Source organism: Oncorhynchus mykiss, chromosome 3 (genome assembly GCF_057628025.1).
Source record: "Oncorhynchus mykiss isolate SJ-2025 chromosome 3, ASM5762802v1, whole genome shotgun sequence".
NCBI classification, from domain to species: domain Eukaryota; kingdom Metazoa; phylum Chordata; class Actinopteri; order Salmoniformes; family Salmonidae; genus Oncorhynchus; species Oncorhynchus mykiss.
The window spans coordinates 59,961,839-59,985,320 of NC_143024.1; the positions used below are offsets into that span (position 1 = coordinate 59,961,839).

Below are 23,482 nucleotides of genomic sequence, written 5' to 3' on the forward strand. Positions count from 1 at the left end.
AGGATTACAATTACACAGTCGAGGCAATTTTCTATTAAGACACAGAAACCTTGGAAATAAATAGAGACGAATTGCCTCAAGAGAGCATCGCGTGTTGTGCATTGTATGGGTGTTATACAATAAATAACTGACGTTTCTAAATGTCATGTCTCTTGGCTAACATTATCCACGTCAGAACTGAAATTGTCAACACACATCGCGAACATGGACAGGTCCGCACATCTAATCAGTCGAGTCTAACCATTGAGAGAGTGGAGACAAGAAAACACATTTGGTTTCCAGAAAAAAAACATCTTTATTCAATATTTTATGTGTTTTTTTTTTTGTACTGTACCTTGGAATAGATGAAAATACATTGACGTTTACTGTAGGTATGGCAATACATACACACATATAAACATGTACTGTACTGTATGTGGTGCATTTTAATATGTATATATCAATAGCAAATGTACATTGAGTACACATATGTGCAAGTTTATTTCCTGTACATATGTATGAAATGTATAAATTTGTAATTTCACATATCTAAATATGTTAACCCAACACACTTACACATTGAATTGTAAGTGCACACAAAGACACATTAACATGCGCACTACAACAGTTCACAAAATATTAAAGCAAAGTACATTCTAGTTTAAAAACGGAATTTGCATTGGAGACCCTAGAGAAAGACCTATACAGCCCACAATATACTTGCAGAAATGTGGCATTATGAGTACCTATATATCCCACAGAAGTCAGTATCTCATGTATGCATCAGCGTCAACTTCACACTCACTAATGTGTCTTCTCAGTTCTGCTGATAATACTGTTCTGGTGTAAGGACTGTCTTTCGGAGGTAAGCTGTTCATTTTTTGGTCCATTTTTTTTCTTTTAGCGTTTTTTTGTTGTTGTTGTTGCCGTCGTTTGTTTTTGTTTCTTTATTTTTGTACAAATGCATGACATTCAAAAAAAGACAGAACGTAAGTACTACATGTACAATATGTAGCAATGAGGTAGAAATGGTTATAAAGAACAAACGTTTAAATAGGATAACGGATAAGAACGACATAAAGATGAAGCCGACGTCTAGAGCAGCTCGGGAAACAAAAAACCCACCCAGAGGGACAAGTGATACAGGCTGGAAAGCAACATTCAAGTGATTAACGTTGTCAGACGTGAAGGAGAATAGATGTGCTTATCAACCTTTCCGTAGCCAGTTCGTTGTACTTAAAGGCCTATCCTTTACATTGTTGCCCTCCAAACAAAATTACTTTGAGAAACTGTATTTGTTTGGATGTTAGTTGAAGTTTTTCTTCTCGTCCCTTAGTTTTTCCTGTTCTACTGCTCGTATAATTAGTGTAATGTAGTGTATTGTAATGTATAAATAACTTGTTGAACAGCTCGTTTCAATATGTTTAATTGCTTTGCCTTAAATTCATGAATAAACATGCCCTATTGGCATAAGCAAAATTGCTTACCTCGCTATTAAAGTAAGTAATTGCCAGTTTCAGTTTAAATATCTTATGTCAAAATAAAACTGTTGATTTCACTTTGGCTTCAAGTGGAGACTTGACAACAAATTGTTGTATGACAAAACAAAGCTTCAAAAGTGCATTTGGTTAACTACACTTAACTTCAGGGGACTTTTATCCCATCTATCTATGGCAATAAAAGCCATATAGCAAAATCGGAGTGTTGTTTCTTGTGCAGCTGTTATTCTTTATAATAGTGTAACATGAAAAAGCAGCTGTTGCCAGGTTAACGTTGGTCATAAGACTACACTAGAACATGAAACAGTCATAGACAGCCAGTGATTCTACAGCCTCCTGTTGCTCAGTAAGTGCCGCCATTGGAGGTGAACAATACATATGTTGTCATTGTAAACACAATAAGCTGAGAAAGAGCAAAAACAATCTAAGACGTATGAAACACAAATTGGGAAAATATCACGTTGAAATGCGGGTGAACTCAAACCCAAGATCCCTCAGTGCAGTTGCGCTGTACTGATAATACTTTCAGTGGTACTGTAGGACATCCCTTTCAATGCACTCGTGCGTTCTGACAGTTTTCATACTGCTATAGCGGGGGGGGGGGAACAAAAAACAAAAAACAAATGCAAGGCTTTTTCATGCATTCATCAGGCCTTGTGTCTCCATTGCCCCTTTTCTGGCACATTACTAAACACTGATAGTTAGTAACAACATAGCTTTGCTGTAAGAAATGACCCTAGAACAAGGGCTTAAAGATAGGGCTAACGGACACACGTCTCCAAGACCCCTTTTCAAGACCGCCCTGCTCATGTTCTGAGAAATGAATACTCCATGTACATAGGTGTCTATGAATGGGGACGACACTGGCGTAACACTAACTTAAGCTGATTTTGTTGTCAGCAAGGCAGCTTTTTTGTTCCCTCAAAAGGCTTCATAGTTTAATGAGCGAAATAGGCTCTGTCATCTTGCCCTACCCTTAGATTCTGCTTTCAGAGAAAACTAATAAACTGAGGTAGAAAACTTAGGGCATACATAATCCTTCGTTTTCATTCGTGATAAACTAGCAGCGGGATGGAATGAAATACCTTGGAGGAAACGGTCTGTTTCAACCTCGAGAGGCTCGTTTTCAGCCTTACACATTTCTCCGCAAGTGGCCGGACAGTTTTATCTGCAGATGAGATACAAATTTAAGCTGCTGACAATATTCGACAAATACATATGCTATGCTTTCTCCTACAGATGAGGTTTAGCAAAAACATACATCCTAAAAATGTGTTCTCTTAATGTACTGTGGCCGGTCGATGAAGGCCGGTCGAATGTGTTGTAGTTGATAAAAGAAACGTCATTCCTCCATCTTTGCCACATATCAAATAAAACTATATTCACAATAGGATTCTTCACTTGGGAAATTGCAAAGAAAAACACGACACTTCTCCGTTTGTCTTCCAAATACTCCAGAATCACTCTGGTACATTCAATGTCATACTCATTTTTAGCCTTTCCAGGTACCGTAAACCCTCCATTTTTGATAATGCAAATTCAAACGCAAGCCAAATGTTTAGTGCTTTGAAACAATCTTTGAGGTACTGTACATATCACAATCACTTTCCTGAGTTTTCATAAAGAGAGAACATCAAAATAAATGATGTCTATAAATTAGGGTTCAGATTACCAGTAACACATGTACTTTCTACTGTCCACAGAGAGCGCAAAACAGACACAGTTGAGGAATACTGTTTCAATGGAAAAAAAAGCAATTTTGTAGTTTTTGTCTCATATTAAAGCTTTTTATATTAGCACATGCCATCAATGTAGATTGTGAGGCGAAGAGATAATATTATAAAATAAAAGAGCACCACTTCAGGCACTTGATAGCAACTAAATCTCCAGAACAGCAAACTGATATATACACACAGGGGTTCCATCCTATTAAAGTCTACCCACTTGCACCTTGGTAGGCGATGCTTGGCCTCATCCGTTTCAAGCATCAAAATAACATTTCTCTATGTGTTGTGTGCAGATTGCCAGCCGTTGTGTAAAGCATGCCTCCGCTTCTCTAAGGCCTACCTTTACGCCTTTACTGTACTGCAGGTGTTAAAGTCACCACGACCTGTATTATTCTCTTGTCCACTTCCTGTTTACTGAGAATTCTAAATGGTATCCTTCTGAAAGGGGTTTCCTTCCCACGTGTTCGAATGCTTCAGTTTCATTGACTGCAACCAAACATTTTATTCCATTCGGTGTATGTGTCCAGTTCTTTTTGTGATATGTTGGACTGGAATTTGCTAAATACATTGTCAAAGTCTTGGTAAGAGACTGGTCTCATCTGGCTGGGATGGATGGCTGAGAGGTCAGAAGCTGGGATGCCATGTATCGGTCCTACTACTGCCTCATGGCACAGCCGGGCCACGTCCAGTCCTGAAAAGCCCTCCGTCCGCTGGACCAGCAGTGACAGCTCTTTGTCACTGAGGCAATAGTTGTGCTGTGAGAGCAGTTGGCTGATTATCTGGTGTCGTGCTGTGCTGTCAGGTAGGGGGATGAGAAGCCATTTGGTGAAGTACCTCCTCAGGGACTCTTGGATCTCCTCAGGCTTGCTGGAGGAGCAGACCACCAGGACGTGGTCCTCGGCTGAGGTCAGCACACTGTCCAGCTGCATGAGGAGCTCGCTCTTGATCCTATTCACTGGGCTCTCCTCGCTGAGCTGGGCCGAAAGCAGCATGTCCACCTCACTGATGAACACCACTGAGGGCTGGCGACACCTGGCTACCAGGAAGGAGGCCTGGACAATCTTCTCTCCCTCTCCCAGCCACTTGGTCACCAGGGCTGAGCCACTGAGCCGCAGGAAGGCAGCCCCCAGCTGGCTGGCCATGCAGCGGCCCAGCAGTGTTCTGCCTGTTCCCTGAGGTCCGAAGAGAAGGAGGCTCCGAGGTAATGTGGCAAGTCCACTGAACATGTCTGGCCTCAAAATGGGCCACAGAATCTCTTCTTTGATGGCTGCTTTGGCCAGCTCCAGACCTGCAATGTCATTCCAGTCTACTGGGGGACCGGGCTGAAGGATCTCTGTGGTGACCAACTCCACGAGGTTGGCATCACTGTTCTTCAGCTGCTCCTCTGCAGTGTGGCTGGATGAGGTAGCGCTGCCAATGTCCGACCCTGCTATGGAATGGGAGAGGAGCTGTCTATGCTCTTCACTGTGCTCATTCATTATGGGGGTTCCAAACTTTCCAAAGGACTCGCCCGATCTCAGGCCTCCCACAGAGCTTTTGGTTGATCCATAGGAGGGAGGGGTTAATGCTCGGCCAGACTGACTGCAACATTTTCTTTGCTGATCTGAGGATATTGGCTGCTTCGTGTGCTTAAATGCTAAAGATGACGGATCAGCATTCCTGTCAAATCCATTCCCTCTGCTTGAGTCTGAGATGCTGTTGTCTGGTATTCTGTACATAGGGCTTTGTGAGGAGCGCTGTTGGTTGTAGTTGAAATTACTATAGCTGGAGTCCATATCTCCATGCCCCGTCATGTAGAAAGCTTTTCTTTTCAATGAGTTGGCTGAGCTGCCATTCAAAGGTGTTGGTGCAATTGGTGCATGGTTATGGGACTGGTAGCTATAGCCAGGGAGTGTAGAGGGGGTTAGGGGCGTGGGAGCTGCGATGCCTGATGGCAGATAGGCAGAGGGAGGTGGGGCTCCCCCAGGGCTATAGCTAGGGGCAACAGCTGTCTGTGGGGGATACCCTGTCGGAGGATAATTGTAGTTGGAGAGGTTGGGAGACCCCGCGTTGTAGCTGGGCACTAGAGTAGGGGGAGGTGGTGGGGGTGGGGGCGGGGGTTGTAGGAGACCAGCATTGTGCAATGGAGAGGGGAGGCCTGAGGCGGTCTGCCCGCTGTAACTAGAGTGCAGGTAGGAGCCATTGTAGCCCGTAGCGTATTCCTGAGAGGACAGACCAGAGTGTAGACTGGTGGCTGTGTGACTCCCACAGTTACTGCTGGAATAGCTGGGCTCGGTCAGGCTGCTGGCCCCCCTTGGGGTGCTACCTATGCTGGCCGACACGTCTGTTGGGGGAAGGGCAGCTGTCATTCCAGATTTGCTCACAGATAAAACATCTGGAGCGCAGTTCATTGGGTAAATCCCCTCCTGCCAGGACTCACTCTCTGACTTACGTCCATTCAGGAGTCCAGGAGTGCCATCGGAATAGGAGCAGAGCAGCGCTCGCTCACTCGGACCCTCTAAAATCCCAGAGTACTTCTCTGCGTATTTCTTCAGCAGGTTGGAGGCGGTGAGTGCAGAGATGTCGTCGTTGGCCCAGGCGTACTGATAGGTGCGCTGCAGGTGCCCCCGGTAGGCCTCCACTTTGTGTGCAGGAGAGCGTGTGGTGGAGGAGATATCAAAGTGCTGCTCGGCCCACTGTGCATGCTCTGGGGTCCACTGCATCTTTAGGCCTAAACACCAGACAGAAAGAGAGACGAGTCAAAAAATACCATCAGAAGGTAGTTGCTATTTATTGTGAGTTTTCTTGCGTTGTCAGTATGTTGTGTCTAGAAGTTGGTACATTTAACGTGGTGGAAAAGTTGCCTTTGTAGCAATGAATGAACTGCCAAATATATCCCAAATCCCAATACCATTATACAACTAACTTCCTCTACTGTAAAATAGGCACTGCTGAGCAATTACATCATGGGCAGTGTGTGGATTTGGGACCCAACACCTGGTTAGCACAGTATAATGCACCCTGCACAGAACCGAATGACATAGACATTGCAGGTCAGTCTATAATCCAACTCTCATCTAAGGCATTCCGAGACAGTTTCAAATCTGCTTCGAGGAGTGCAGCAAAGCAATCTCCCAGGCAGCGCTCTGTTGCTTTCATCACACAAACCCCACTGCCCGGCATGAATTACAACGGCCTTGTGTCTGCCTACTGCTTCCCAGTCTACATGGTGAGAGAGAAAAAAACATGCTGTACTTGTCTTTCTCGCTTCCCAGACCATCTTTTTTCATTGCCTCCGGGGCTCAAAAGGCACCGTCGAGTTTAGTCCTAAACTCAATTTGCAAACACAAGCTGTTACATATGCTGTCATTTTAGACTCAGCATGGGATTATCAAAGACAGATATACCCAAGAAAGAAACAGATCATTGTGTTTACAGTATTAAAAGAAACACAGATACACAGCCATACACACACATACATATACACACACACACATGCACACATTGTTTTATCAAAGCTAATCCGAATTGAAACTCCATTAGTAAACACAGAATCACATTGCAAAACCACCCATTCCTGCTGTATTGATCCACCCCTTAGCCAGCCACACGCGCATCAGCATCCTATGAAATTGCCCAGTAGCCCATCCCTACCCAAGGCTTTAGGAAACCGACAGAGAGCGTCCAGCGACGGATTACAGCGCAGTGTTTGTCTAGTAAACAGGCGAGAATGTGGATTCCCCCATGACTCCCTCCCAGCCGCTTGCCCAGCCGCCGTACCAGGCACCAGGAGCTAATTAGCAGGATGATGCTGCGCTAATTGTGTTAATTTACAAGGTTTTAGTCAAAAGAGATCCATGCTATGGCTCACATGGCTGTCAGCCATCCAGGCTAATGATTAAGAAAAGGACAAGGCGGGGAAAAAAAATCCCTGTCAGACTAGCTGGAACTCTATTCACAGTCAACACAACCTATAAAACAAGACACTGGTCTGAGAGACACAACAAGTCAGTAGCATTTGAAACAGAGAAGAATACACGGGGCCTTCAGAAAGTATTCACACCCCTTGACTTTTCTCACATTTTGTTGTGTTACAGCCTGAATTTAAAATGGATTAAGTTGAGATTTTTGGTCACTCGCCTACAAACAATACCCCATTGTGTCAAAGTGAAATGCTGTTTTTCAAAATGTTACAAATGAATAAAAAATGTAAAGCTGAAATGTCTTAAGTCGGTAAGTATTCAACCCTTTTGTAATGGTAAGTTGCATGGACTCACTCTGTGTGAAATAATAGTGTTTAACATATAATTGTGTGTAAGGTCTATCAGTCGAGCAGTGAATTTCAAACACAGATTCAACCACAAAGACAAGGGAGGTTTTACAATGACTCGCAAGGAAGGGCACCTATGGGTCAGAAATAAAAAGCAGACATTGAATAATCCTTTATTCATTTAGAGGATAGTGAAGTTATTAATTACACTTCGGATGGTGTATCAATACACCCAGTCACTGCAAAGATACATGTCCTTCCTAACTCAGTCGCCGGAGAGGAAGAAAACCGCTCAGGGATTTCACAATGAGGCCAATGGTGACTTTAAAACAGTTAGAGTTCAATGGTTGTTATAGGAGAAAACTGAGGATGGATCAACATTGTAGCTACTCCACAATACTAACCTAATTGACAGAGAGAAAGAAGGAAGTCTGTACAGAATAAAATATTCCAAATCATGCATCCTGTTTGCAACAAGGCAAAAAAGTAACACTGCAGAAAATGTGTCAAAGCAAATTAACTTTTTTTCTTGAATACAAAATGCTATTTTTGGGGCAAATCCAGTGGTTGAATAAGTACCTAATTGTCATACTTGAGTAAAAGTATAGATACCTCAATAGAAAGTTACTCAAGTAAAAGTGGAAGTCACACAGTAAAATACAACTTGAGTAAAAGTCTAAAAGTATTTGGTTCTAAATATGTATCAAAGGTAAAAGTAAGTCCGTCAGATCAGAGGCAGTAGGGATGACCAGGGATGTTATCTTGATAAGTGCGTGAATTGGACACTTTTCCTGTCCTGTATAGCATTCCAAATGTAACAAGTACTTCTGGGTGTCATGGAAAATGTAGGGAGTAAAAAGTACATGATTTTCTAAAGGAATGTAGTCAAGTAAAAGTAAAAGTTGCCCAAAATATAAATGAGTAAACTACAGATACTCCAAAGAATACTTTTGAACATCTGCTCTTTCCATGACATTGACTGACCAGGGGAATCCAGGTGACACCTATGATCCCTTATTGATGTCACTTGAGACAATTGAGACATGGGTTGTCCACGTGTGCCATTGAGAGGGTGAACGGCCAAGACAAAATATTGAAGTGCCTTTGAACGAGGTCTGGTAGTAGGTGCCAGGCTAGAACTTATTACCATACAACTGCAACGCTGCTGGGTTTTTCACGCTCAACAGTTCCGTGTGTATCAAGAATGGTCTGTAACCCAAAGGACATCCAGCCGATGACACAACTTTCGGGAAAGACTGGAGTCAGCATGGGCAAGCATCCCTGTGGAACGCTTTCGACACCTTGAAGAGTCCATGCCCCAATTCATTGAGGCTGTTCTGATGGCAAAGGGGGTGCAACTCAATATTAGGAAGGTGTTCCTCATTTTTTGTGCACTCAGTGCTGTTGGTGTTCCAGGGGACTGTTTGTACTGTAGCTGTCTTGGGAATTCAAAAAGTTACTTTCACTGATGTCAGTACCTTTTAGACCTTTTGATATTTCTAGCATTACTCATCCTTTATGTTCTAGGTTATTAGACCTCTTAGTAGTCCTCTTGATGCATGTGGGTGGTGAGGCTGCAATACAAAAAAAGTAAGATATTTCAAGTGGGACATTTTTTTCTGGAACAACACATTCAAGTGTATAAGGGCCTCAAACAATATTCCGGCTCTGATTTGAACGGCTTTTGTTACATTATCAGTACACTTAACAATATAAAGTTATGGTTTTGTGTAAGCAAATACATTGGATAGAATACATATTTGGGCACCAGAGACAGTCTTCAACAATTGTTGTCTATCACATTTAACATACATCATTGCAGTGGTGTAAGATACTTAAGTAAAAATACTTGAAAGTACTACTTACAGTTGAAGTCGGAAGTTTACATGCACTTAGGTTGGAGTCATTAAAACTCGTTTTTCAACCACTCCACAAATTTCTTGTTAACAAACTATGGTTTTGGCAAGTCGGTTAGTTCATCTACTTTGTGCATGACACAAGTCATTTTTCCAACAATTGTTTAACAGATTATTTCAATTATAATTCACTGTATCACAATTCCAGTGGGTCAGAAGTTTACATACACTAAGTTGACTGCGCCTTTAAACAGCTTGGAAAATTCCAGAAAAGGATGTCATGGCTTTGGAAGCTTCTGATAAGCTAATTGACATCATTTGAGTCAATTGGAGGTGTATCTGTGGATGTATTTCAAGGCCTACCTTCAAACTCAGTGCCTCTTTGCTTGACATCATAGGAAAATCAAAAGACATCAGCCAAGACCTCAGAAAATACATTTGTAGACCTTTACAAGTCTGTTTCATCCTTGGGAGCAATTTCCAAATGCCTGAAGGTACCACGTTCATCTGTACAAACAATAGTATGCAAGTATAAACACCATGGGACCACGCAGCCGTCTTACTGCTCAGGAAGGAGACGTGTTCTGTCTCCAAGAGATGAACGTACTTTGGTGCGAAAAGTGCAAATCAATCCCAGAACAACAGCAAAGGACCTTGTGAAGATGCTGGAGGAAACAACAGTAAATCGAGTCCTATATCGACATAACCTGAAAGCCCGCTCAGCAAGGAAGAAGCCACTGAGCCAAAACTGCCATAGAAAAGCCAGACTATGGTTTGCAACTGCACATGGCGACAAAGATCATACTTTTTGGAATAATGTCCTCTGGTCTGATGAAACAAAACTAGAACTGTTTGGCCATAATCACCATCATTATCTTTGGAGGAAAATGGGGGAGGATTGCAAGCCGGAGAACACCATCTCAACTGTGAAACACAGGGGTGGCAGCATCATGTTGTGGGGGTGCTTTGCTGCAGGAGGGACTGGTGCACTTCACAAAACAGATGGCATGATGAGGAAGGAAAATTACGTGGATATATTGAAGCAACATCTCAAGACATCAGTCAGGAAGCTAAAGCTTGGTCGCAAATGGGTCTTCCAAATGGACAATGACCCCAAGCATACTTCCAAAGTTGTGGCAAAATAGCTTAAGGACAACAAAGCCAAGGTATTGGAGTGGCCATCACAAAGCCCTGACCTCAATCCTATAGAACATTACTGGACAGAGCTGAAAAAGTGTGCACGAGCAAGGAGGTCTACAAACCTGACTCAGTTACACCAGCTCTGTCAGGAGGAATGGGCCAAAATTCACCCAATTTATTGTGGGAAGCTTGTGGAAGGCTCCCCGAAACGTTTGACCCAAGTTAAACAATTTAAAGGCAATGCTACCAAATACTAATTAAATGTATTAAACTTCTGACCCACTGGGAAAGCGATGAAAGAAATAAAAGCTGAAATAAATAATTCTCCCTACTATTATTCTGAGATTTCACATTCTTAAAACAAAGTGGTGATCCTAACTGACCTAAGACTAATTTTTATTAGGATTTAATGTCAGGAATTGTGAAAAACTGAGTTTAAAGGTACGGTGTATGTAAACTTCCGACTTCAAATGTAAGTAGTTTTTTGGGGTATCTGTACTTTACAATTTATATATTTTTCTAACTTCACTACATTCCTAAAGAAAATTATGTAATTTTTACTCCATACATTGTCCCTGACACCCAAAAGTACCCAAAAGTTACATTTTGAATGCTTAGCAGAACAGGAAAATGTTCTAATTCCCAGACTTATCAAGAGAACATCCCTGGTCATCCCTACTGCCGATGATCTGACGGACTTACGAAACACATGCTCCGTTTGTAAAGTATGTCTAAGTGTTCGTGTGCCCCTGGCTATCTGTAAACCCCATAAAACAAGAAAATGACGAGGTCTGGTTTGCTTAATATAAGGAATATGAAATGATTCATACTTGTACTTTTACTTTCAATACGTAAGTATATTTTAGCAATGACATTTACTTTTGATACTTAAGTATATACTAAACCAAATACTTATAGAATTTTACTCAAGTTGAATTCTACTGGGTGACTTTCACTTTTACTTGAGTCATTTCCTATTAAGGCATCTTTACTTTTACTCAAGTATGACAATTGGGTACTTTTCCCACCACTGTATCATTGTCAATATCACCATTGTACAAATACCTGTACATAGTGCAGAAATACATTTTTCCTTGAAATACTCTTTAAAATCCAAGAGGCGCTCCTTGCAAAAATGTTCATATCAGATCCCTTCACATAAGTGGCTTAATGAAATGGAAAGCCAGCAAAAAAGCCAAATGATTTAAATACAGCGAGTAAGTGAACATCTACTGAACTGTGGATGAGGGCGGAGAGCCATCCCTCTCTCTGTAGAAAGGCACAGAACACTTCACTTTGAAACGTGTGTGACAAACTATAAACAAACTTGGTTCGGTTAGAAAATTGTATCATTGCCTAGCAAGGACACTTGAAAGACTTCAATCCGAACCAATAACCACATGAAATGTGATTACACACATCATGGGAGACATTAGCATGGACAACTGTGTTTTATTTACCTAGGCAAGTCAGTTAATTAATTAAGAACAAATTCTTAGTTACAACGACAGCCAACCAGGGAAGAGTGGGCTAACTGCCTTGTTCAGGGGCATAACGACAGATTTTTTACATTGTCAGCTCGGGGATTCGATCCAGCAACCTTTCGGTTAGTAAATTAACATTCCCAGGTTCATGCCTGATGTTGTTTTAGCCCAGAGACATACAGTATAATTTAGATTTGCATAATGAGTTTCTACGTCCACATTGCGTTAGAACACCATCCATTATCCCGTCTTTATAGAAATAGAAATACAACAACATCCACCGCTTCCTTTCTATGTCTTGCAAATGGTATAATTATTGACTGTTTCCGTTAGTGGAATGTTTTCAGACAGCCTGAGGGCTTAACGTTAAGCTCAAATTCCACTGATTAGCAACTCACAAAACTCTTTGTTTTTTAGCAGTCTCCTCTGTTGGTCAAATTTCAAGATGGCACCCTCCAAATCTCTTTGTCCCTAGTGACAGTTACGTATGACGATTTTTGTATTGAATCTGACACTCGCAATGTTAATAAAAGACATCACGAAGGACAAAGCATTGATATTGCATGATGTTTAATTTCTGCTACTGTGATCATCTCCGATGAAACAGAGACACTGACCTTTTTGAGAACTATTAATCTTGGTAGCCTTGGCCATTTTTTAAGCAAACAGGACTGGATCTCCGCTTTGTCCATCCAATTTCCCAGTGCGCAAATTGGACTGCCGCTTGCACAATTCTCTATTCATTACTGGGCTGCTGAAAGGAAGCACAGAGGTGGCAGAGCGTTTTTTATTCTCCTTTTTTTGTGTGCGAGTTGTGTGTGTATGTGCGTAGGTGTGTGTGTGTGTGTGTGTGTGTGTGTGTGTGTGTGCGTGCGTGCGTGCGTGCGTGCGTGCGTGCGTGTGTGTGTGTGTGTGCGTGAGAGTGAGAGAGAAAAAGGGAGATAGGAGAATGAGAGAGAGAGAGGGCAATGCCTTCTAGGAGGTTCCCAAGCATAAAGAGCTGGACTCCTCTCCCTAGCTCTTTTGGGGTGGGGGAGGGCTGAGGTAACAGCTAGCTGTCGTAATTGAAACGTGGCCTAATCAGACTCATTAACATTTCCAGCAATTTGCACCACCAAAGATGCTTATTAGGTAACTGTGTTTAATAAGCCGCCCTTTAGAAAACTAACTGTAATGAGCTCTTTAAAGTCAGACTTGAGCGTGATTATGCACTGGAAGTGTTTTGCAGGGCTGAAGCAGACTGGTACATTTAGTCGTGTACAATGTCATAATTAAGCTGCACAAACTCTGCACTCCGCAGCACACAATATATAGTCACAGCTGAGGCAGTAGACACGCTGAAAAAAATATTTTATAATTACTGATCATTACAGCCCTGGGATTTTCATCTGTGGATGTAAACATAATTACGAGAGCTTTTGCTTTTATATTGCAAACACAGACCACTCGATATGACAAGCGTGCAAAATACTGTCGACAGACATTAATTACATGTATAAATAAAAACAAGCTCATTCATATTCAAATTCACTCGAGCTATTTTGAAGGGAGAGAGAATTCTAACGCAATATGTAGTAATAATCGGTATTGGCAACCGAAGCCCATTCATCTCACATATAAAGCTAAGAACATCTAAACTCAATTTAGTGGTCCATGTGGCAGTAATTCCGACGAATCTTTAGACCGCAGGGCACCATTTAACCCCTCGTTTAGTAAAGATATGCCTTCCTCAGTCCCTGTCTTTTTCATTGTTTCAACCCATCCACTTCTAACCCAGACTGCACCGCCAATGAATTTGACAGAGGAGAGTTTGCAATGTGCTCTGTTGTCCGTTGCTGGTGCGGAGCATTTTCTGCTATCTGATGATTCAAATGAACCGTACGCTCATAACAACTAATAAACCTTTCAGGATTCAAAAGTGCAACAAACTGACTTTGTCACCTTATCTCCAGGGTATGGTCATCAAATTAAATGTTCAAACCACGATTAATCAAGTAATTACCTTTGAATATGGTCAGAGTCAACATCATAGTGGTGTTGTGGTTAATTGTGGTTACTTTCGCACCGATTAAGAGAATGGAAACTAGCTAACAGATTCCAGACGACTCCAAGGCAATCAGGATATGAGTGTAAATCTACAGTGCACTTATCATTATTACATTAATGTAGTTGGCCTGTCAATCAAACAGTCAATTTCCTGTGACAAGGCCACTCTTTGTAATCACAGTAATATTCATGATGCCATTCTCAGAGACACAGAGGCAGGCCCGCTGTCACAGAGCTGTAATCATTTCAATCTAGTAAACACAGATTATTCCTTTCAAAGCAGCCGGCTCCTTCAGTGATACAATGTGCCTGTTCCCTTTCCCTGGAAGCAAAAGCACTCTTACCTCCGACAATATATCCCCGAGGGAATAGAGGCGAGTGTCTCACTGTGGCATTTACCCTGCTACACGTGGGCCTGCTACACTATACAGTAAATGCAAACAGGTTTCCAAGTCTCCAGATATACTTCCGTTGTATCCAACTTGTATCCAACTGCTTTTGTTTACACCCAAGCTGCCATCAGGCACAGGTGCTTATTTTCGGCGGATTGCGTTAGATGGACGACACAGGGACTTGTTTTACAGTGCTTCGGGATACGGAAATATGGGATATTACCTCAATTCTGCGAAACAAATTGTCATCGTCTGTGGTTTAATTGAAATGGGTTGCCGACAATAATGGCACCGTGGATTATTTAAGAGAGTTGATATAGCCAACAATGAATTGTATACCTTTTATCCCAGGTGGAGACGGAAGAATGAAGTCATAAACTCAGACAAGGCAGGAGAGAAATAGAAATGTCTAGGCTTGAATTATTATTGCAGAAATGAATCTCTCTTCAAAACAACAGATTCAGTCAGTTTCTTTCCCCCACTGACATTAATAGAGAGAAAAAAAATGCCTTTCACCTCCTGCTTGGTCATTTATCAGATCAAATGTGCTAATTATTGAGCCAACAACCAAGACACAATGCACATTATATTGTAGTAACTATAAATCATTGCAAACAGTATGTTCTGATATTAAGAGGCCGGTAAGTACAATGGATGCATCATGTTTCAAGATCACATGACAGCAGGAGTGTAATGACTATCCATTATCTTATAATGGTTGCAATAATCATTTTCAAGTGACTTATTTCAAGGTTGGTCTAGTAGAGGCTTGGGACCAAGAGGCTCCATAATTACTATCTAAAGGTCTTTACCAGATTTGAAGTCCCAAAGTGAGTCATTTTTCACAGCAAATTTGGAACACGGAAGACATACTGTACATGTAAACTCAACTAAACAATCACCTATTGAAAATATAAATTAAATAAAACCAGATCAATGCAGATCAATGAAAACCAGCAAACTGAGACTCCCAACCCCAAAAAAGGGCAGTTTAAGATCTAACAGAAACCCACGCGGGCGCGCGCACGCACGCACACATGCACACGTTACACAGTCCTTTTGGCTTGACTGAAAACTATAGCCACATCATAATAATTGAAACGGCTTCATGTCAAAATGTTCCATTTTCTGCAGCCTGACTTGGGGCGGTTCTTAAAAGTATCATGAGCACAAAGCAGCCTAATCCTGTGGGTAGAGACAACAGACACTGCTAGATGTCTGGAAGCTCTCTCTCTCTCTCTCTCTTTCCCTCTCTCTCTCTCTCTCTCTCTCCCTCCCTCTCTCTCTCTCTCTCTCTCTCTCCCTCCCTCTCTCTCTCTCTCTCCCTCCCTCTCTCTCTCTCTCTCCCTCTCTCTCTCTCGGACAAAAACAAGGAAACACAAGCATGTATTGCGCCAATCTCCATCTCTATTCAACTCTTCTACCGTTGCATTCTCATTGGCCGATGATTGTCTTTTTTATTTTTTTTAACAAAGCTTCTTATTTCCACACTTTATATGCATGCCCATAAAGTACTGCACACATTTCGACCTCAACATCAAATGCTATGCAGAAATGCTGAAGCCCAGCAATGAATCATCATCATTATGCAAATCCCTACACATAATACCTCTTGTCCTGTTTTATCTGCCTGCGTAGATTGTTATAATAATTCATTTGAGTGAAACTTGCACGGGGATCCATATGATTCTATCCACAATGGCAATCGAGTATGCCCTTAAATTAGACAATATTGTAAAGTCATTTACACGAACAAGTAAAAAGCATGTGTTAGATTTCTACTGAAAGTTGAACACATCAAAACTACACCATCAAACTATCTCCTCTGAACATTGCAGGGCAGAACCCAACCGTACTTCAACACTAGTGTCTGCTTGTTGTCGCATCATGACTGAACTCTATGGAGCTAGCGCGGACTCTCAAACTCACAGATCAGTCGATACTTTTAATAAACACACGTGTCAACACATTTTCATATTGTCGAAAAAGGTTTACTCCTCATTCCCATGATAAGAATACTTTCTTCACATATACCACAATTCTATGATTATATAACATGTTCAGTTTACTTTTATACTGAGCCATTGATATATTAGTGTCCCTGACTGAATAAGAAAACAACTTGAGCAACTCTCTATCCTTGGATACTATTGGGGATTCTCAGGAGAAACTTATCTTGGCTGACATCTGAACTACAGAGAGTATAATAATAACATATTGATCTGTCATTTGTAAACAAACTCACCGGAGCTTAGAGGCATCAAATGGGTTGTTCAAATGGTATGAGAGCAGAGGATGGTTCAACGTGCCAAATGTGAACAGTACTTCTACTCTGAATTATGCAATGACAATTAGTTTCAATGTATAGGGTTTTGAAAGAAACAAGTGTCTTGTATTTGCCATGTTCTGATGAACCGTAATACAAAATCATGGGGTTGAAAGTGTTTCTGAGCCGTCATTGTTCTGTCCAAGCGATGCTCATTAAACCATGACTATTGAGGCCAAGAGACACGCAAGGCAACCTTTTCCATTACAAGTCTTAAGTACAGTTAAATCCTCAGACATGCAAATCAACAGCCCTCAACACAGAAACTGAGAACAATCCAATGTTCTTGTATGGAAAATAATACAATCAGGCTTAACAGTATGATACAATTCAAATGGCGAAGCTGAAGAATTATAGAATAATAGTTATTGTTTCAAATGTGCTCTGCTTAACCGTAGAGAACATTTTTAAAAAAAATATGTAAGCAGGGGTTTTGCAAGTCCCCGCAAACTCTGTTCAAGGATGGGTACTCCATCCCTCCCCAGGGATCTCTTACACACTTCAAAAGAGAGGAGCTGTGGACGGCGACCTTGCTACACTAAGGCTCATTGACCAAAATCTACACTCTCACCGGCGTCCCCATTCCCAGTCCCAAAAGTCCTATCCCCATAAGGATGTCTTCAATAAAGAGACAAAAAAATGAGGAGGAGGAAAGTATTCTGGGTTGTTTAACACATCTATCACTTATCAGATTTTTACCGCATCTCAGCGGTTTAATGACACGAGGAGCCGGTCATCTGATTCACAAACCAATAGGCCAGCCCCATTGGAAATGAACACATTTCCTTGTTCACTGGTCCGATTCACTACTGTGATTACTTCACACTTCCGCCCACTAGACTTTACAACGGACTAAAACTGCTAATAATCTGATTCCTGCCAACGCAATGTTGATGTAAAACACCAATCTGCAGGAAAGAGTGTATGGATTTTTGTTTACAAGGCGCTGGGTCGACAATGATAGGTTTGACCACCACCATCCACAGGCATCGACACTGCTCTGTTTCAAGGCCCCTGACTAACTCTACCGTAAGCCTAGGACGACTGGTAAAGGAAATGGGCCAGAACAGTCTTGGCAGACTAACAAACTACTCATCTACTTGTGCTATTCAAACTTTAAAAAAATAATAATAATAATGAAGCTCTTCCCCAGTGTCCATATACAGTGCCTTCAGAAAGTATTCATACCCCTTGACTTATTCAACATTTTGTTGCGTTACAAAGTGGGATTAATTGATTTAATTGTTACTTTTGTCAACAATCTACACAAAATACTCTGTAATGTCAAAGTGGGGGGAAAGTTCTAATATTTGTAAAACATTTATGAAATATAAAACACTAATATATCTTGATTAGATAAGTATTCAAACCCCTGAGCCATTACATGTTAGAGTCTTTCTGGGTAAGTCTCTAAGAGCTTTCTACACTTGGACTGTGTAACATTTGACCATTATTCTTTTCAAAATTCATCAAGCTCTGTCAAATTGGTTGTTGAGCATTGCTAATCAACCGTTTGCATGTCTTGCCATAGATTTTCAAGCAGATTTAGGTTAAAACTGTATCTTGGTCACTCAGGAACATTCACTGGCTTCTTGGTAAGAAACTCCAGTGTAGATTTGGCCTTGTGTTTCAGGTTATTGTCCTGCTGAACAGTGAATTCATCTCCCAGTGGCTGGTGGAAAGTAGACTGAACCAGGTTTTCCTCTAATGTTTTTCCTGTGCTTAGCTCCATTACAGTTATTTTTTTATCCTGAAAAACTCCCCAGTCCTTAACGATTTCAAGCATACCCATAACATGATACAGCCACCACTATGCTTGAAAATATGGAGAATGGTACTCAATAATGTATTGGATTGGATTTGCCCCAAACATAACACTTTGTATTCAGGACAAAAAGTGAATTGCTTTGCCACATTTTTTGCAGTATTAGTTTAGTGCATTGTGAAAACAGGATGCCTGTTTTGAATATCTTAATTCTGTACAGGCTTCCTTCTATTTAGATTAGTATTGTGGAGTAACTACAATGTTGTTGATTCATCCTCAGTTTTCTCCTATCACAGCCATTGAGCTCTGTAACTGGATTAAAGTCACCATTGGCCTCATGGTGAAATACCTGAGCTGTTTCATTCCTTTCCGGCAACTGAGTTAGGAAGGACACTTGCATCCAAAGTGTAATTAATAACTTCACCATGCTCAAAGGGATATTCAATGTCTGCTTATTTTTATCCATCTACCAATAGGTGCCCTTCTTTGAGAGGCATTGGAAAACCTCCCGGGCCTATGTGGTTGAATCTGTGTTTGAAATTCACTGCTCGACTGTGGGGTACAGAGATGAGGTAGTCATTCAGAAATCATCTTAAACATTAGTATTGCACACAGAGTGAGTCGATGAAACTTATTATGTGACTTGTTAAGCAAATTTGACTCCTGAACTTATTTAGGCTTGCCATAACAAAGGGGTTGAATACTTATTGACTCAAGACATTTCAGCTTTTCATTCTTAATGAATTTCTAAAAAATTCGAAAAACATGATTCCACTCTGACATTATGGGGTATTGGGTGTAGGCCAGTGACAAGAAATCAAAATTGTATCCATTTTTAAATTCAAACTGTAACACAACAAAAATGTAGAAAAAGTCCAGGGGTGTGAATACTTTCTGAAGGCTATTGTGACAGACATTTCATCAGTGGATGTCTACATTTCAGGTCGTCTCCTCGCTCTAGGGCCAGTCTGGGGTGTGCTAGTTCTCTGCTAGGTGCTCTGCAAACAAAAACACACTCTGAAGACTAAAGGAACAACCCCTGGTCAGCATCTCCCTTTCTCTGTGCTGCACAACTCCATCCACACTGTGTGGTACAAAACATTGCTAACTCACCTGTCCTCTACTAGGGGAATATTTTTTTCGTTGTTCTCCCGAAAGTGAACTCAGCTCTTCCGCAAAGGCATCCATGTAGTTTAAGAACGCGGGAATAGATCCTATCTTCTACGAAGGAAAAATAAATCCAACATAACCAGGCCCACGAACGACACAACTCGGTACAGTTCACTTGTAGGGGGAGTCACTTCTATCAAACTCATGCGGAAATGACAGAAAGTGCATATATCAAGAGGCCTTTGTACAGACACTGATAGAGACAGGCCAGCAATAAAAGTAACAATGCAATGGTTGTCTTTCACACAAAAGACGACAAGGCCATTGTTTTATTCAATTACCTCCTATCTGTAGAACAATTACGGTTTTCAATAGACGACTAATTGAAACTGTTTGATTAAACGAACCAAGAAAGGAACTTGGTCTGTCGCCGTAACTAACTTTCCCTGAAGCATTCTACTGTATGGTCACTATCGACTGCCGGTGTGGAGGAAGGTCATTTCTCCAACACAAGCCAGACAAAAGGTGAAATGAGACAACTGAAGCAATCTTAGGTCAATATGAAATAGAAATCTCTCAGCTATACTGTAATAAAGTTACTGAAGTGAAGTAGGGAAACTATAAAGGGGAACTTTTACAAGGAGAGAGCTGTCTGGGAGATTGGTTCGCCCACCGGCACACACTGCCCAGTAAAGTGCTCTGTGGCGAGGGCAGTACAGTTACACTTCCATAGAATCTGATTACTACGTGTTCTATGTATCACTCAGTTCACAGTTGTTGTTGTTTTTTTTAACCTCCTATCATTTACGTAATTTTCAATCTGCTCTGGTGTTTTATTGTGGATATAGTTAAAGCCCTACAGCCGAGAATATATCACGGCTATTCAGTGGAGAGACAATAAAGTTAAAAGTGAAAGTTTCTAACAAAGCTAGTCAGAAGTTTCGTGGAGAAATCATCATAGCCTCAGTAAGTAAGTATTGGCAGTCCCATTGTGCTGGATGGTCCTTAGGACTTCCTGATTCAGACCCGATCTATTTATCTGTGTATGAGTTCTCACTGCCTGGATTCAGCTGTCATCTCAGTATTGATTGGCAACCCGAGACAAAAGACATCTCTAAACTAATGCAATTGAGAAGACAAAAGCTGAGTTGAGCAAATGGGAGACAACAAGCAGCTTGCAAACTGACAAACATGCAGCGATAAGCGGTATAAACAACATTTGACTTTAACGGGGCACACTGTGCCTCCCTCGGAACTAAACGTCGGGCCAAAAATGAATGATGCACTTCAGGGCTGTTCCTCTTCCATGACTTGTCATCGCTACTACGCTACATTAATCAAGTGGCCAATCAATACAGATTGGGGTGTTTTTTTTGCCAAAAGCTTTCTTCAAAATCTCAAGAGAATCCAGAATATTGTAGGATTGATAGTATTATCTCAGGAAAGAACGGGGGATCCTTTAAACCATGGGACTGGGATCTCTGCCCACTGGGCACAGACATCTTTTCAACATCTAGTTTTGTGGAAACAATGTTGTTTCAACCTGTTTTTACCCAGTGGGTGAGTTACTGTAACAGGAACCAGAGGGGCATCAACACACTAGCGTAGTACACATTTACAATACGCTTCACTGGTTAACATTGGTCATTGGTCAGCCTAATGGGCAGAAATGGAGGCCATTGGCAGTAAACTGCTGATTGGGTTGCTGGTGGTCACTGGTGGTGGATGGAGCATTGACATGGTGTCTAGTGAGGCCCAGTGCAAACCAGTGTGGGCGGTGCTGATGACAGGGAGGGGGCGGCCCGCTAAGAGGACAGTGATTTTGAGGAAATGAGCCAAGAAGCCCAGTAGAATGAATTATTCCAAAACATTCCTTTATCAAATTGTGAAATGACTGAGGCGAAAGATCATTTCTAACCTCCCTGCATTTGGGCTTTAAACAGACATGGTGCAGGGAATGATGGTCACCGGTGATAATTAAAAGACAAGGCAGTTGTAAAACAGGTGTCTTTCTAATGTCTTATTTATCCTTAACCCATTAGATATAAATTGTTCCACCACACCAGAATTACCTGTTCTGATCACTTCTTAAAGCACAATATAAAGAGCAACAAAGAACAACGATATTCCATTGAGTAGACGCTGATGTACAATTACAATTTTTTTACGCAGTGTAAATAACGATTGAATCAGAATGTGCCGCATTTGCATGTTCCGCTTTCTCCCAATTAAAATCGAATTAATTAGACCCAATTCTATTAAGAAACAAATCCCAATCGATATACACAACCTAAGGTCACCCACCCATTGCTCAAATGTGAATGGTCTCTTTTGAATTGTGTGGAACTAAAAATAGCACAATAGCAGACTTTGGGCTTAAAATAAATAGGTTGGCATGGGTATGCTCTAAGGTGCAGGATCTCATCAGAGCTGATGGATTTTTTCCCCCCCACCGGCAGACACAGACATTAACATCAGATGCTTCGCTCATACAGTAAAGACACATGGCCCCCGAGTCTAAGTGAGCCTAAGCCTTCATGTGGTGCAATCATATTTTAAGAATGATCAAATGCAGAAAAAGTTCATGCAAAAAGACAATTAACAATGCTCCCCGTCCCTCTCTGTCATGTCCATTTATGTTGGTTGCAACAGATGTCTCCTCATGAATTCATGGTGATTAATTCCAAACCATAATATTAAGCTGACCAGTAAAACAGCACTGGAAGTTTACCTTATTGTAAATAAGTTACTTGAGGGAGTATTGAGAAAGTTAGGAACAGTTTGCCGCTGTTTCATTTGATTTTGCCACAAATACAAATGGTGACAGCAAAATTGAAGCTTGCTAGTTACTCTTTCTACAATGACGTTTGTGAGAACGGTAGTGGGCAATGAGGTTGTATTCATGGGGAAATGATGGGGTTTCATGAGCCATTGTTTAAACTCTGCGCTCCTACATACTGCCGGTCCGACGGTGGTGTATTGTTAGTGCCGTTGCTTAGCAACTGAACAGTGATTTGCGGCAGGATCTTCGTGAAACATTTTGATCACCTTTCTTTCAGGGAAATGTGGGTGGACGTGTTTTAATAAAGCGACAATGCACTGGGGGCCGTGATACAGTATATTGTTAATGTTACTCAGTGTCTAACAACGCCCCGTAGCAATACCCATTTTCATGAGATACCATGGCCTCTCGGGCCTTATTGCTTTATCAAGAAGATTTATGTCCACTACCCCCTTCCGTATTTACCATCATCCCTGACCCAGCACTCACTGGGCAATAAACAGTCTTAAAAGCCCATCTTCTGTTGTTCAGACGGAAAACTTGTTATGGTGAGAATAGTCTGTTGTATCCTGATGACTAGCCTACAAAAAAGGGCAATGTTTTACAGATACTATTTCCCTCATAACACGTTTCTGATTTATTCATTCCATTTTGGCTCTCTTGCAGCTAGTGTGCATAATGTTTAGCAAATCTGCTTTTGGCTGGTAGGCTTACGAGTCCCCTTGATGAATAGTCAACAGTAAGTCTCTACAATACGCAAACGCTCTGCACAAGGCTATCACCGAGCTGTTCATTTGGGTATGCATGAAATAACAACAACCCACAGGGAGCATTCCAAGTTTCAAACACTCAGGTCAAATACCCGAGCAGATTCCACATGTGCAGCCTCTGGCCACTGAGGCCTGGAATCCACATCCTTTCTGGCTCGATGTGACGTTGCATGTTCTACTTCCAGAGTGAGGGTTGAAGTAAGGCTGCTGGGAGTGTAACACTGACCTTCATAACCTCTGTGACCTAGAAAAGCTGCCTGAAGGCCTACACACAAAATCTTCACTCCTTTGCAATTATTAGCAAAAAGAAACACAAGCTTCCACATGTAGTATGCCCCTTTCATGCCAAATGATTTG

General features: G+C 41.5%; 1 protein-coding gene across 2 annotated transcripts in view; it reads right to left on the reverse strand.

The window, feature by feature from the left end:
- Positions 1 to 275: 275 nt before the first annotated feature.
- Positions 276 to 23,482, reverse strand: part of LOC110520071 (fidgetin) — a 35,456-nt gene continuing 12,249 nt past the window's right edge. For both annotated transcript variants that reach the window (XM_021597083.3, XM_090230716.1), the window contains exon 2: positions 276 to 5,915. In XM_021597083.3, the coding sequence (XP_021452758.2) occupies positions 3,685 to 5,907 (2,223 nt within the window). In that variant the 5' untranslated portion in view covers positions 5,908 to 5,915 and the 3' untranslated portion in view covers positions 276 to 3,684. The remainder of the gene's footprint in view (positions 5,916 to 23,482) is intronic.